The sequence below is a fragment of the Pholis gunnellus genome (assembly GCF_910591455.1).
Source record: "Pholis gunnellus genome assembly, chromosome: 6".
Taxonomy (NCBI): Eukaryota; Metazoa; Chordata; class Actinopteri; order Perciformes; family Pholidae; genus Pholis; species Pholis gunnellus.
In genome coordinates this window covers 28,644,623-28,661,368 of record NC_136532.1, presented here as the reverse complement: position 1 = coordinate 28,661,368, position 16,746 = coordinate 28,644,623, and the positions used below count along the sequence as shown (strand labels likewise).

At 44.3% G+C, this 16,746-nt stretch overlaps 2 protein-coding genes across 2 annotated transcripts in view; one reads left to right on the top strand and one right to left on the bottom strand.

The window, feature by feature from the left end:
- Positions 1 to 9,278: 9,278 nt before the first annotated feature.
- LOC306697764 (myosin light polypeptide 6-like) lies at positions 9,279 to 9,872 on the top strand (the record flags this gene model as incomplete). Its single annotated transcript, XM_079161808.1, has 1 exon — positions 9,279 to 9,872. The coding sequence occupies one exon, from the start codon at positions 9,279 to 9,281 to the stop codon at positions 9,870 to 9,872; it is 594 nt and encodes a 197-aa protein (XP_079017934.1).
- An 821-nt stretch (positions 9,873 to 10,693) lies between these two features.
- LOC306697514 (regulator of G-protein signaling 3-like) overlaps positions 10,694 to 16,746 on the bottom strand; it is a gene marked incomplete at its 5' end in the record, with an annotated part of 20,268 nt that continues 14,215 nt past the window's right edge. Inside the window, 8 exons of the mRNA XM_079161477.1 lie at positions 10,694 to 11,788; positions 11,862 to 12,028; positions 12,171 to 12,232; positions 14,386 to 14,484; positions 14,592 to 14,638; positions 15,117 to 15,355; positions 15,433 to 15,868; positions 16,073 to 16,209. Coding sequence (XP_079017603.1) covers positions 11,555 to 11,788; positions 11,862 to 12,028; positions 12,171 to 12,232; positions 14,386 to 14,484; positions 14,592 to 14,638; positions 15,117 to 15,355; positions 15,433 to 15,868; positions 16,073 to 16,209 — 1,421 coding nt within the window. The 3' untranslated portion in view covers positions 10,694 to 11,554. The remainder of the gene's footprint in view (positions 11,789 to 11,861; positions 12,029 to 12,170; positions 12,233 to 14,385; positions 14,485 to 14,591; positions 14,639 to 15,116; positions 15,356 to 15,432; positions 15,869 to 16,072; positions 16,210 to 16,746) is intronic.

The following is a 16,746-nucleotide window of genomic DNA, read 5'->3' as shown; positions in this document are numbered from 1 at the left end:
ACATTAACATTAACACTTTAACACTTTAACACTTTAACACATTAACACTTTAACACTTTAACACTTTAACACATTAACACTTTAACACATTAACACTTTAACACATTAACACTTTAACATTAACACTTTAACACTTTAACACTTTAACACTTTAACATTAACACATTAACACTTTAACACTTTAACACTTTAACACATTAACACTTTAACACTTTAACATTAACACATTAACACTTTAACACTTTAACACTTTAACACTTTAACATTAACACTTTAACACTTTAACATTAACACTTTAACACTTTAACACTTTAACACTTTAACACTTTAACACTTTAACACTTTAACATTAACACATTAACACTTTAAGACTTTAACACTTTAACATTAACACATTAACACTTTAACACTTTAACACTTTAATATTAACACATTAACACTTTAACACTTTAATACTTTAACATTAACACATTAACACTTTAACACATTAACACTTTAACACTAACACTTTAACAAGTCATTCAGATGAACGCTGTGACGTCAGTAGACCTGTTGAACCAAACTGTTCTGTTCTCGTCCTCCGCACTTTGGGTTAAAGTAAACTAATCTGAAACCAGAAATACAATGTTTGTTTTAGGACAGAGAGAAAGAGAGAGAGAGAGAGAGAGAGAGACAGAGAGAGAGAGAGAGAGAGAGACAGAGAGAGAGAGAGACAGAGAGAGAGAGAGACAGAGAGAGAGAGAGAGACAGAGACATTTTTGTGATGCTTTGGCAATACCGTTTCTAAATGTTCATGCCAATAAAGCAAATTGAATTGACAGAGAGAGACAGACAGCGACAGAGAGAGAGAGACAGACAGAGACAGAGAGAGACGGTCAGACACCAGTTGTGGTGTCAGTCTGCTTACTGATGATAAAAATAAGAACAACAATAATAATAATAACGTACGGTAAGTAAAAGTAAGTAAAACGTTATTATGTAACACTTTCACAAACCAGAAAATGAAAATCTACAAAATATCGTGAGAAAAACATTCTGTCAGAGAACAAAAGTAAAGATGAATCTGAACTGCTTGTTGTTGGTTAGTTTAGTTTAGTTTAATTGAGAGAATGAGGAGATGTTACTGACTCACGCTTGAATCTGTGTTTCAGAGTTTGTTAACAGGTCTTCTTCATCATCAATCTGAGGACCCCATCAGCTTCCTGCAGAGCTGCCTGATCACAACCAGACAGCTGGGGGGTCCTGAGGCCGTCACCTGGGACACCTTCATCCACCTGGAGAGACAACTGAGCGCCAGGCCACCAAAAACAGCATCTCTACCCCTTCTAACAAAGTCTGTTCCACTGACAACATCTGTTCCTCCTATAACATCCACAATACCCCAAACTACACCATCAATACCCCCCAAAACCACACCCATACCCTCATTAACATCCCCAATACCCCAAACAACACCCCCAATATCTCTTATAACACTATCAATACCACTAACACCTCCAACATCAGTAACCCCCAAAACAACATCTATATCCCCTATAAAGCCCGACACAACACCTTCTATGCCCCAAACATCCACCCCACGACCCAAACCTAGATCTCCATTAGCGCAAACAACACCCCCAAAACTCAATACATCACCTACTTCACCTCAGATAACATCCACAGTAACCCTACTGACACATGGGTCACACTTTCCCTCCATTAAACCCAAAACATCTGTATTAGCCCCATTGACACCCCAGGTGTTCTCCATCACCAACAAAACCCCATCTGGACCCCCCGAAACAGGTCCTGAACCCAAACTCCTTTCCCCAGCTCCACCTGCACCTACAGTAACCCCACTACACACTCAGAGGAAGGAACTACGAGACACAAAGACATTCAGCACAGACGGTAAGAAACTGAAAAACGCTGAGGTTTACTGAGTTCAGCTGCTGTTTGGTTCTCCTATAGTTCAATTATCCAGGTGTTCAAATCTCCAGTAGTTCAGTTCTTAAGGAGTTTGATTTTCCTAAACGTTAAATATTCTGGAGTTCAGTTCTCCTGGAATTCAGTTCTCCTGGAGTTCAGTTCTCCGGGGGTCTCGTTCTCAAGGAGTTCAGTTGGTTCAGGAGTCCAGTCAGCACACCTGTTTAGATAGTTTGCAGTGGCAAAACAGTGATTCCTGAATCAAAGTGTAAGATTTGACTCTTCTCACGTCTCTCCTCTCAGCTCCCACTCCTGGTCCTTCTCCTCTGGTACGTTCTCAGCTCTCCATCGACTCGGACTCTGAGATGACGGAAAGCTCTGGACTCCTGCAGGAAGTCAGCATCCTGCCTCCTCAGAGGCCACGCCCCCTAATCATCTTCATCATCGGTACAATTTCTGAACTCAGCTCCAGCTTGTTTTTTTAAATCATTAGCGTGATGATAAACAAAGGGACGTATAGAAATCCCTGACCAGGGTCAAACTGAGAACCATGAGGTTTATGTTATCTTATTCCCATCAGGTGGTCCAGGAAGTGGGAAGGGAGGTCAGGCAGCGAGGCTAGCTCATTGCTTCAGCTTCAGAGTCATCTCATTGGACGAGCTGCTGAGGAGGCAGCTGCTAAGCCACGCCTCCCCCAGCAGGAAGTGGGAGGTTATTTCACAAATGATGGGTCATGGAGAGCTGGGACCACGGGTCAGTCAACCAACCTAAACCCACAAATTTAACAAAGATGCTGAACACTCTGCTGTGATTTAGCATGAACACGTTGAACAAACTGTCTCACTGTTTGTAGGATGAAACCATGTCAGAGCTGAGGCGTCAGCTGATTGGTCAGCAGGAGGCCAGAGGGTTCATCATTGACGGATTCCCTCAAGATGTCCACCAGGCTCTCAGCTTCCAGGAACAGGTACTGACTTGACTGGGTCCAGACCTTTGAATCAGCCCACTGATTAGTCTGGCATCGTGACATGAAACACTGGTTCACTTCAATTAAAACTAATCGGCCGATAAGCGCTGCTGGGGGACTAAAGATTAGCCAATCAGAGCCAGGGGCGGGACTAATGCTGCTATTTTACACATACATGTCTTTTGAATGTTGTCAGACATCGTAGGCTAGTTCTGTTTTTTTAAACTTTCTATATTAACCTGCTCTGCTCAGTATGTTGTCATGGCAACATATCACCGGTCGACTTAAAATAATGTTAGATTCAGGCGGCTACGTTGGTTCCTAGTGAAACCAGCCCTAACTATAGACCTGAACCAGCCCTAACTATAGACCTGAACCAGCTCTAACTATAAACCTGAACCAGCTCTAACTATAAACCTGAACCAGCCCTAACTATAGACCTGAACCAGTCCTAACTATAAACCTGAACCAGGCCTAAATATAAACCTGAACCAGTCCTAACTATAAACCTGAACCAGCCCTAACTATAGACCTGAACCAGTCCTAACTATAAACCTGAACCAGGCCTAAATATAAACCTGAACCAGCTCTAACTATAGACCTGAACCAGCTCTAACTATAAACCTGAACCAGCCCTAACTATAGACCTGAACCAGCTCTAACTATAAACCTGAACCAGCTCTAACTATAAACCTGAACCAGCCCTAACTATAAACCTGAACCAGCCCTAACTATAGACCTGAACCAGTCCTAACTATAAACCTGAACCAGGCCTAACTATAAACCTGAACCAGCCCTAACTATAGACCTGAACCAGTCCTAACTATAAACCTGAACCAGGCCTAAATATAAACCTGAACCAGCTCTAACTATAGACCTGAACCAGCTCTAACTATAAACCTGAACCAGCCCTAACTATAGACCTGAACCAGTCCTAACTATAAACCTGAACCAGGCCTAAATATAAACCTGAACCAGTCCTAACTATAAACCTGAACCAGCCCTAACTATAGACCTGAACCAGTCCTAACTATAAACCTGAACCAGGCCTAAATATAAACCTGAACCAGCTCTAACTATAGACCTGAACCAGCCCTAACTATAAACCTGAACCAGCTCTAACTATAAACCTGAACCAGGCCTAAATATAAACTTGAACCAGCCCTAACTATAAACCTGAACCAGCCCTAACTATAGACCTGAACCAGTCCTAACTATAAACCTGAACCAGGCCTAAATATAAACCTGAACCAGTCCTAACTATAAACCTGAACCAGGCCTAAATATAAACCTGAACCAGTCCTAACTATAAACCTGAACCAGGCCTAAATATAAACCTGAACCAGCCCTAACTATAAACCTGAACCAGCTCTAACTATAAACCTGAACCAGGCCTAAATATAAACTTGAACCAGCCCTAACTATAAACCTGAACCAGCTCTAACTATAAACCTGAACCAGGCCTAAATATAAACTTGAACCAGGCCTAAATATAAACCTGAACCAGCCCTAACTATAAACCTGAACCAGGCCTAAATATAAACTTGAACCAGCCCTAACTATAAACCTGAACCAGTCCTAACTATAAACCTGAACCAGGCCTAAATATAAACCTGAACCAGCTCTAACTATAAACCTCAACCAGGCCTAAATATAAACTTGAACCAGCCCTAACTATAAACCTGAACCAGCTCTAACTATAAACCTGAACCAGCCTTAACTGTAAACCTGAACCAGCCCTAACTATAAACCTGAACCAGCTCTAACTATAAACCTGAACCAGGCCTAAATATAAACTTTAACCAGCCCTAACTATAAACCTGAACCAGCTCTAACTATAAACCTGAACCAGCCTTAACTGTAAACCTGAACCAGCCCTAACTATAAACCTGAACCAGCCCTAACTATAAACCTGAACCAGCCCTAACTATAGACCTGAACCAGTCCTAACTATAAACCTGAACCAGGCCTAAATATAAACCTGAACCAGTCCTAACTATAAACCTGAACCAGGCCTAAATATAAACCTGAACCAGTCCTAACTATAAACCTGAACCAGTCCTAACTATAAACCTGAACCAGGCCTAACTATAAACCTGAACCAGCCCTAACTATAGACCTGAACCAGGCCTAAATATAAACCTGAACCAGCCCTAACTATAAACCTGAACCAGCCCTAACTATAGACCTGAACCAGTCCTAACTATAAACCTGAACCAGGCCTAAATATAAACCTGAACCAGCCTTAACTGTAAACCTGAACCAGGCCTAAATATAAACCTGAACCAGTCCTAACTATAAACCTGAACCAGGCCTAAATATAAACTTGAACCAGCCCTAACTATAAACCTGAACCAGCCCTAACTATAGACCTGAACCAGTCCTAACTATAAACCTGAACCAGGCCTAAATATAAACCTGAACCAGTCCTAACTATAGACCTGAACCAGCCCTAACTATAAACCTGAACCAGCTCTAACTATAACAGTTATCAAAGAGCAAAGTCTTAAATTCTTCTTTAAGATATGATGGCGTCTGATCAATCAGGGCTTTGTAGGTGAGTAAAAGGGTTTTAAATGATCTTCTAGATGTTACAGGGAGCCGGTGCAGAGAAGCTGATCCAGCAGTAACATGATCTCTTTTCTTAGTTCTTGTTGGTACACGAGCTGCAGCGTTCTGGATCAACCGGAGAGATTTCAGAGATTTATTAGAGCAGCCTGATAATAAGGAGTCACAGTAATCTAGTCTGGAGGTAACAAAAGCATGAACTCATGTCTCTTTGAGACAAGATGTGCCTGATTTTTATTACGTAGATGAAAAAAGGCAGTCCTATAAATTAGTTTTCTGTGAGTTAAAAGACAAATCGTGATCAAAGATAGCTCTGAGATTCTTTACGGTGCTGCTGGAGCAATGCCATCTAGAGAAACTATATCATCAGATCATTGATTTCTAGAAGAATAACTTCAGTTTAATCTGAGTTTAACATCAGGAACTCCATCCTTGGAGTTTAGCTAACTGGTTGGTCTCGTCTGGCTTGATCAATATAAATAATTGGTTATCATCTGCATAACAATGAAAGTTTATGGAGGAATTTCTGCTGATAATTGTCTAAAGGAAACCAACATCAGGTGCGCTACAAATAAAATGCATTATTATTATTATTTAACAGAATAGAATATATTACACACATAAAAGATATACGAACGAATTGCAGCATTTTTACTGAACAATTCTAGATCGACCTGCCACAGGACTAGAGCAGACTGATAAGAGGGTTTGGGTTCACCTGTCTGCAGGGGCCCAGCAGACAGAACAACCCAGTCCCAGCTGGTAGCTAATACAATACTTTATAAACAAAATGTAGTAAATAATATATTTTAAAACACAGACTACTTAATAATCACAATAATAATGGAGTGATTAACTCTGTTCTACCTTCTCCGTGTTCAGATTGGCTCTCCTGACCTGGTGCTGCTGCTGCTCTGCTCCAATGAGACTCTGCGCTGTCGTCTGCAGCAACGAGCCAGTCAACTCGGTCTCGTAGGAGACAATAGCCGCGCCCTGCATAGACGCCTGGAGACATTTCATAGAGACGTCGTCTCCATCAGCAGATACTACAGACAGCTACACCTTCTGACACAGGTACAGCTGCTGACAACGCAACACCCGTTGAAACAAATACACAGAAACACCCGCTGACACACCCGCTGACACACCCGCTGACACACCCGCTAACACACCCGCTGACACACCCGCTAACACACCCGCTGACACACCCGCTAACACACCCGCTGACACACCCGCTGACACACCCGCTGACACACCCGCTGACACACCCGCTAACACACCCGCTAACACACCCGCTGACACACCCGCTGACACACCCGCTGACACACCCGCTAACACACCCGCTGACACACCCGCTGACACACCCGCTAACACACCCGCTGACACACCCGCTGACACACCCGCTGACACACCCGCTGACACACCCGCTGACACACCCGCTGACACACCCGCTGACACACCCGCTGACACAAACGTACTCGCTGAAACAGGACACTTGCTGACAGGAGTACACTTAGTGTCTATTTGTGTGGGTGTTTGCGTGTGTGTGTGTGTGTGTCTGTGTGTGTGTGTGTCTGTGTGTGTGTGTGTGTGTGTGTGTGTGTGTGTCTGTGTGTGTGCAGGTGGATGCAGACAGGGATGAAGAGGCAGTATTTGCTGATCTGAATTCTACCATTGGAGACAAACTTCTGAAGGATTTGTCAGGTATTGGTTGTTTGTCTCCAGAGTTCATCTAACCACTGACTGCTTAGATGTGAAGTTGATTATGTTGTACAACAACAATTACTTCATCGCATTCATTTATGATCACTGATCACTGATTTTTACTAATTGATCAGTTTCTGTGTCTCCAGATCCTACTGATAACCCAGAATGCACCAGTGCTGTCCCACCTGTGTAAACTCACGAACCAATGAGGATCAAACGTTGAGTCAAAGTCAAAAGCTGTAATTCATATTTTACTAGTTCAAAGTAATGACATCATCAGCAGTAAACGTTGTACCTGATCATGTTGAATGTAATAAAGTATCAAATAACTTCACATCGTTCATTTAATGTAATTAATGTAATTAACATAATGATGAAGTGTTGTAATAATATTAATATTGTGATGAAGTGTTGTAATATTTATATTATGAATATTGTGTTAAGTGTTGAAATATTGATATTTATGAACATATTGATAGAGCGTTGTAATATTCAGAATGATCTTTAGGTATTATATTATGTATTATAGTATAATCTTAATAATAAGTATAATATTATGCTGTCATATTATTTTATAATACTATTGTTCCATTAAATCAAAATATAATACTCGTGTTTCTTTGAGTTTAATCAGGTTTTTATTCTAAAATAAAGTGAAGCTCTCTGCAGGTCTGGACTCTGTCATCACTGTTATTTAAAGGCTGAAGGACACCCAGAGCATTGTGGGTAATCTCTGTCCTTATCACAGCAGGGAATGTTAATGTGACACACAGTTAGTTTCCATATCTGACGACAGCGCCGGAGATACAGAGACCGGAATAAAGAGACAGAGGATGAAGGTCGTCTGAGACCAGGTTTCACCAAAGTGCATGAAAAAGGTCACGGAGTCATAAAAACAGTGAAGAGCGGGTCTACTGTCTCACACAATAGACTAAACACAGTGGGATTAATCACAGAGATGAAGCGTTAACAGCAGTAGCTCCGCTGTAGATCTCCAGTTCTCTTTTTAACAGGTTTGTATAAAAACTCTCCAAACTGGTTGCACACAATCGTCCACATCCAGCTTCTGTCTCCACACTGTGTCGGCTCTACCGTTCACTTACACATTGTACGCAGACAGTTTCTCCTTTAGCAAGTTTACAGTCTGTTCCACTTAATAAGGGTCCTGAGACCTCATTCAGATGTTCAGATGTGGAACAAAGCCTGGTTCTGGCAAGAGATCTGTGGAGCCAGGAGCTTCCTCTCCTCTGTCCTACTCCTGCAGCATCTTGACCTCCTCCTCCGTCAGTCCAGGACCAGCTACATCCACCACTTTCCTCAGGGTGGTGGTCCCAGAGGAGCACAGCGCTCTGCTGAGACCTGGATGTCCATCCTGGCTCCGTTAACCAGAGGTTCCTCTAGTAACCAGTGTAGTGAGCACGTGGGTTCTGGTCTCTTCCATTTAAACCAGTTCCACACAGTTTTAAAAGATTCAAATCTACTCCCAGACCAGCTACCTTCCTTAAAATTGAGGTCACAAGGACTATGATGCAATGACTGTTGGGATCGGTTGAGATGCAATTCATTAATGAACTATGAGACACCGATGTACAGTGAGACCCAGTTAAGACACAGACACAGTACGAGCTCACATTAGATTCATCTTCATCATGTTCTGGACATTCTGTTCAGATTAGTAAACTTTACTGAAGAACATAGTTCCTGTTGGTTCGTGTGTGACTGAAGACCTGTTCAGACTGGTTCAGGTTCTTATCTTCTGTTATCTTCTCTTTAAGTGTTTCTATTCTGGTTTTCTTCCATCTTTGGCCAGCTGCTCTCTCTCTCTCTCTCTCTCTCATTCTCTCTCTCTCTCTCTCTCTCTCTCTCTCTCCTCTTGCTCATTCTCTCTCTCTCTCTCTCTCTCTCTCTCTCCTCTCGCTCATTCTCTCTCTCTCTCTCTCCTCTCGCTCATTCTCTCTCTCTCTCTCTCTCTCTCTCTCCTCTCGCTCATTCTCTCTCTCTCTCTCTCTCTCTCTCTCTCTCTCTCTCTCTCTCCTCTCGCTCATTCTCTCTTGCCCTAATCGCCCGGTCACTCCGCCTCTGGCCATTATAAAAACCCTTCATCTCCGTCCGTCTTCTCTGCAGCATCATGGCACCGAAGAAAGTCGAACCAAAGAAGACGGAGGTGAAGAAGGTGGAGGCGAAGAAGGAAGAGCCTCCTCTACCAGCCAAACCTGCAGAGCCGGAATCCAAACCTGCCGAGGTGGACCTGAAGAGCATCGTGGTGGAGTTCACCCCGGACCAGATCGAAGAGTTCAGAGACGCCTTCACGCTGTTTGACGAGACGCCCGCGGGCGAGATGAAGATCACCTTCGCTCAGTGCGGAGACGTGATGCGGGCGCTCGGCCACAACCCCACCAACGACGAGGTGCTGAAGCTGCTGGGGAGGCCGAAGGCGGAGGAGCTTAACGTCAAGCTGCTGGACTTTGACGGCTTCCTGCCGATGCTGCAGCACGTGGCCCGGTCCAAAGAGCAGGGCACCCTCGAGGACTTCGTGGAGGGTCTGAGGGTGTTCGACAAGGAGGGCAACGGCACGGTGATGGGGGCCGAGCTCCGCCACGTCCTGTCCACGCTGGGAGAGAAGATGACGGAGAACGAGGTGGACCGGCTGATGGTGGGGCAAGAGGACGCCAACGGACTCATTAACTACACCGAGTTCGTCAAACACATCCTGGCAGGGTAGAAACCACCGCTGGGTTCTCCTGATGGACTGGGGTTCTGCCTGTCCCTGATGGACTGGGGTTCTGCCTGTCCCTGATGGACTGGGGTTCTGCCTGTCCCTGATGGACTGGGGTTCTGCCTGTCCCTGATGGACTGGGGTTCTGCCTGTCCCTGATGGACTGGGATTCTGTCGGTCCCTGATGTCTCTGTATGTTTCCTTTCTGTCTCTCTAATAAAACATCTTCAGTCTGTTTCTCAGTATTTAAATAATATAATAATAATATTCTGGTCTTATTTCTTTATGCTTCTGAATCTGGAGATGTAAAAATGTACTACGGGCAGATATTAAAAGAAACATGAATTAAATACAGGATTTTTATAATTGAAAATGTATTATCAGAGACAAACATGAAGTCATTTGTCTCTTTGTTGATGAACACAATATGAGGCGAGTCTGAAAGATGAATTAATGAAACAGATCAAAGATTCAACCAGTTAATTAAACCAGTTCAACTAACTGGTTGTTAAAAAATGAGAAGATACAAATGTTTTTGTTTGAGTGTTTTTGGACTTTTATGAATGTAACAGAACATATTTTTAATGTTATACAATTTTCTTTATAACTGACAATATTCTGAGTTTTTGGATGTTAAAGTTTAAAGATCTTTAAAAAGTGTCCGATAAGGTTGAAACTAGTTGCTGATTCACAAAATCTGTTTATATATTTTGTGTTTCGATTAAAGATAAATTACAATTCATATCTGACATGAAAGAAACAATGAAGCAGCTGCTGGTCGTCTAAAAATAAAACTAAAGAAGAAGCAGAAAGTCCAACGTCAGCATTTATTGTAAAACTTCATCCAACAGGTTTTTATTAATCTTCTGTTACAGTAACTTTAAATCTGCTCCTCTAATAACACAAACGTCTACAACTTCACTTATAATATATATATGTATATATATATATATACAGGACTGTCTCAGAAAATTAGAATATTGTGATAATCCCCATACGTGTGATTTAGTTTACTGAACCAAGCTGAGTGTTTTTCAAGGCTCAGGAAACCCTTGCAGGTGTTTCGAGTTAATTAGACGATTCAAGTGATTAGTTGAATACCCTACTAGTATACTTTTTCATGATATTCTAATATTTAGAGATAGGATATTTGAGTTTTCTTAAGCTGTAAGCCATAATCAGCAATATTAAAAGAATAAAAGGCTTGCAATATTTCAGTTGATTTGTAATGAATCCAGAATGCATGACATTTTTGTTTTTTTAATTGCATTACACAAAATAAAGAACTTTATCACAATATTCTAATTTTCTGAGACAGTCCTGTATGTATATGTATATGTATATATATATGATTTAGCACTAAACTAACTGAGGACATTAGCATATCAGAATGTTAGTCCTGCAGGTATTTGTTTAATATTCTGATTCACATTAAAAGTTAAAATACGAGTAAAACATCTGCTGGATAAGTTTAGCTTTTATAAACCGATTATTCAAAGAATACTAAAGTGATTCCATCCGTCTATTTAAAGGTATAAAGTACTAAAAATATAAAGTACTTAAAAACAAAACGGTCCAGATCTGAGCAGTAATCCAAAAACACTGGGTTCTACATTTCCCATAATGCAATTGAAGTTTATTTTCATCGGCCAGCTCTCGATGAAGGTCAGCCTCTGCCTCCTCCTCACTCACGATTGGCCGACAGGTAGAGACCCAGCTGCGCTCTGATTGGACGTTTCTGTGGCGGTCTGTCTCCCCTTATTGGCCAGCTGGGTGTAGAGGCGGGACCTGAGGAATCGTGGGTAACTGTCGCTCTCCATCAGGCCCAGAATCTGATCCTGAGCCAGCTGGAAGGTTGCGTGGTTAACGCCCACACGGAGGCTCTGATTGGTCGATTCTCTGACGGAAGAGTCCACGTTGACCTGGAGACAGAGAGCAGCAGGGTCACATGACCAATCAGAGGACCAATCAGAGGACAGAAAGACAGACAGGTACCTGTCTCGATGCGTTGGTAGAAATGAACTCATCGTAGATTTCCGCAGCTCTGGCGGCCATCTTGCTGAGGGGGTGTGTCCTCTTGAATCTCTCCACAGCCAACCAGAAGTCCAGGTTCTCCTCGCTGAACTCTGACCTCAGGAAGTGACGGAACACTGCCAGACCATCTGACCAATGGGAACAGAGCAAGGAGAAGGGTTAGACCAGGGTGCATCCAGACCAGGTCACAGGACTCGAGACCCCTTCAGGAAGTGGTCTACAACAAGTTCAACAGACTCAACATGGACCCCAAAAGGACGTCTTTCTTACACTGATTGGTCAGCAGAGCCTCCAAACTCGCCGCCCACCTGAGCACCTCACCTGTAGACGGTCTGAAAAACAAAACATAGGTGTTGGGCCTTAATGTGCCTATTTGAACAAAGGAAAGACTCGGGCCTGCTTGTTCAGCCAAAAGCCTGATTTGAGTTGAAAGATAACAACAAGCTCCAAGAAAGCTAAAATCACAGCTAGGTGTGAAATCGCAGCACTGGCTCCCCATTGGTCAACAGCTTGGAGCTGCACAGCGGACTTCCGGTTCTACGACCGGATGTCACAGAGTTTATAAAACACCAGAGCGCACCTGAACACACCGCTCTCCCGTCTGACTCGCATTGGAGCGGGGAAGCACGGAAACACAGCTCTGCTGCTTTTAAAAGAACATCCTCAGTCAGTCTGACATTTTACATATGTTTTGTTTCAGATTCTGAAAAAAACAAGCGGACAACTTGCCTGCAGAAGGAAGAAATCACATTCTTCAGAGAAAGAGAAGGACAAACTCTCTTTTTCCAATGGTGAGGGAGAAATTCCCTTAAATCTCTGGTGCCGAGTTTAACTAAGGACTCGAAGGATCACGTCGACCATGAAGAAGTCATCTCACAGTAAGAGGCTTTCGTTGGTGTCTGGGCAGAGTTCGGTCATTGTGTGTTTATTATCTTGTTTGTTTTGCTTAAGTTACTGTATTGTTATAACGTGTTGTTGTATTTGCTTGCGGACGACCGAGTCCTGTTATACTGTGTATTCATACTGTTACTTTACATCACATTACAGTCATTGAGCAGACGCTTTCATCCAAAGAGACTTACAGTCAGTGTGTTCAACATCGTATTCAAGAGAACTACTCGTCACCAGAAGTCATGAGTGCATCTCCTTTAAACATCTCAGAGCATAAACCAGAGCAGACGTACAGAAACACACTAGCATGAACACAATCAGTGCTGAGAGGAAGGCTCAGGGTAGACCTTCATGAAGAGGTGAGTCTTCAGCCTGATGAAAGATGGGCAGCGACTCTGCTGTCCTGACGTCAGTGGGGAGTTCATTCCACCATCGTGGGGCCAGGACAGAGAACAGAGACCGGGTCCATCGGCCGCAGGGACCTCTGAGTGACGGGGAACCGATCGCCCCGAGGCAGCAGAGCGGAGTGGTCGGTGGGGGGGTGTAGGGCTAGACCATGGCCTGGAGATAGGAAGGAGCTGTTCCTTTCACTGCCCTGTAGGCTAGCACCAGAGTCTGAACCTGTAGGCTAGCACCAGAGTCTGAACCTGTAGGCTAGCACCAGAGTCTGAACCTGGATGAGAGCTCTTACAGGGAGCCAGTGTAGAGCACGGAGAAGGGAGGTTGAGGGAGAATTTGGGGCGATTTGAACACCAGACGAGCTGCAGCTTTGTGGACGAGCTCCAGAGGTCTGATGGCCGATGGGCGATGCCGGGTCACCGTGTTGAGATAGACCATTCAGCGCTAGTGGGGTCACTAACTTATTTCATCGGTTCAAAGAGCAGAACTGCGACTGGGCGAGTCCAAGATCGTCAGCCGGGTTCCTGTATGATAGAATAACAGTCTTCGGATTTCATCGCGATGGTGAGGATCTGCTTTGTTTTGGAGGATTTATTTTGTTTTGTTTGCTTTCTCTCTTCTTCTACAAACACACACACACATATAGCGTTAAGCTACATGTATATACTGGTTGAGCTAACTACCTCAGACACGTGCAGAACTTCTGTTCCACTTTGAAGAGCAGCTGTCTGTGATTACTTTGTGCATGTGTATTGTGATTATAGCTCAAATTCAAACCTTTACAGTTCACTCTGAATGTGTACTTTGACTGTTGACATGATGAGACTTAGTTTATAGTTGGTTGTTGGTCTCTGTTCTCAGGGTGGTGCCCCGTTATTATTCATAATCTTACTGACATTAATCATTCTATTGACGTCAATCATTTAGTTTTTCATATTTGCTGATAACTCAAACACGCTCCTTTACGTTCCTAACACAGGTACCTCAGACCCACTGGACCTATAAGAGCCAGTATGACTCAAACAGGACCTATAAGAGCCAGTATGACTCAAACAGGACCTATAAGAGCCAGTATGACTCAAACAGGACCTATAAGAGCCAGTATGACTCAAACAGGACCAGTAGGACCCAGTATGACTCAAACAGGACCAGTAGGACCCAGTAGGACTCACTGAGGGTCCTCATCAGTTCCTACCTGCTGTTTCTCAGAGCTTTCTCCAAACTGTTACTGTAGGAACAGGCGCTGTTTCTCCGTCGCCGTAGAAACAGGAGGCGGTTCCGAACATCAGCGGCACTGAAGAGACGATGAGTCAGAGAGACAAGAAGTACAACAAACTGTGTGTGTGTGTGTGCGTGTGTGCGTGTGTGCGTGTGCGTGTGTGTGTGTGTGTGTGTACATACAGACTCTTGGTCTTCTTCCTCAGTTGAAGGTTTCTGAACTCTGTATCCTGAACAAACAAAACAACAACTGACTGTCAGAATCTACTGAGCTCTAGTGGTCCCTGGTGGACTCTATAAGACTACTTGTTTCTATCATACTCTACTGAGCTCTACTGGTCCTTGGTGGACTCTACCAGACCCTACTCAACTTTAAATCCCTCTTCCACACTCTACTGGTCTCTGCTAGTTTGCTCTTTAATGTTTTCTAAACACTATACTTCTACTTTTCTTTGCTGGTCTACAGTAGTCTTTGCTGGTCTATATAGTAGTCTTTGCTGGTCTACAGTAGTCTTTGCTGGTCTATATAGTAGTCTTTGCTGGTCTATAGTAGTCTTTGCTGGTCTATTGTAGTCTTTGCTGGTCTATAGTAGTCTTTGCTGGTCTATTGTAGTCTTTGCTGGTCTATAGCTGTCTTTGCTGGTCTAAAGTATTTTTTACTGGTCTGGTAGTCTTTACTGGTCTATGGTAGTCTCTGCTGGTCTCTACCTTGGTGCCGTTGAGCAGCACCAGCATGTGGTGCAGTGACCCCCCTTCTTTGGTCAGCTGTTTCCTCAGAGCATGGATAGAGGGGGGGCGGGGTGCGTAGTCGGGGTCGAGGTCAGAGGTCGCGTGGCGGGTGAGTCGGTGGATGGTGATGTCAGACAGGAAGTGAGTGCTGTCAGACAGGAAGTGAGGCGATTGAGGTTCCTTCAGCAGAGAACCCTCAGAGAGAGAACGACGCAGAACTAGAGGACATGAAGAAGAGTTACTCTTCAACACTTCAACTGCTTTCAGGATTTGTTTTAGGAGCAGATGAACTCACCTGCAGGTCTGAAGGTTAACTCCTCTTCCTCCTCTTCATCATCACTCTCCTCTTCTTCCTCCTTCCTGTTGAAGCCCCGCCCCCTGACTCCTCCCACGTTCTCTGATGTCTCCGAGGCGCTCTCCCCCTCCCCTTGCTGCCGCTGCTCCACCTCCTCACACCTCTTCTTCCTCCTCTCCTCCTCTACTCCTCCTCTCTCCTTCCACACTGGACTCCTCTGGGAGGAAGAGGAGGAAGGCTGGGGGAGGAGCTTATGGGTGGTGGTGAAGGTCCTAGAAGGAGGTGGGGAGGGGGAGAAAGTGGAGAAGATGGGAGGAGTGGAGGAGGAGAAGGCAGAGCTGGGGGGGTCACAGAGGGAGGAAGAAGAGGAGGAGCAAGGGAGGAGGTCACACTGACCGAGAGAGAGGACGCCAAGATCTGAGGGGAGGTCTGAGAGCTGAGGAGGAAGAGAAAGAGGAGGGAGAAGAGGAGGAAGAAGAGGAGGCGGAGGGAGAGGAGGAGGAAGAGGGTTTAGCATTTACATTAGAGTGTATGTGGTTTACAAGTGATGTGTACTAGTCGCGTGTCACTTCCTGTTGGTTGCTTGTCACTTCCTGTCACTTGTCACTTCCTGTTGGTCACTTGTCACTTCCTGTCTCACCTGGTGGTTAGCGACCAGCTGTAGGTGGACGTCACGGAGACACAGACTGACTCTGAGTCTCTGATCGATGCTGAACGTCTGAAGACTGAAGAGAAGTCGAGGAGTCTGGAGGAAGATGTGGAGCGGCTGGGAAGGGACTACACACACACACATGTATATACACACACACATATACACACAATGGTTAGATAGCTCACATATCCTCCTCATCATGTGTAACAGCCTGTCTGTGTGTCTGTGTGTGTGTGTGTGTGTGTGTGTGTGTGTTTGTATATGTGTGTGTGTGTGCATTAGGCTTCTGGAGGGACACTGAACTACTGCCTCACCTAGAATAGACGAAGTATGTTGTTCTTGCTTTTACATGTTGTTATTAGCTGTACCTCGGCTGCTTCAGTGTGAATACTTGTGCAGTTCCTGTCTGTGTGAGGAGGTGTGCTTTGGGTTTCACCGAGTCAATTGCTCTGCAAAGTGCCAGGAACGTGGCTTGCACTCCTGGCAGACAATGAGCAACCAGTAGACAGCTGTCCTGAACCACTGCTGGAGGGTGGAAGCGTCGGCTTCCAAGCGTCGGGCAAACGAAGGTAACAGGGCGACTTTTTCACTCCCAGGCACCGTGACCCCGCTGACCTCATCTATCCTGCTCTCTCAGCTCATGGAGAGCAGGTGGGGGGGGG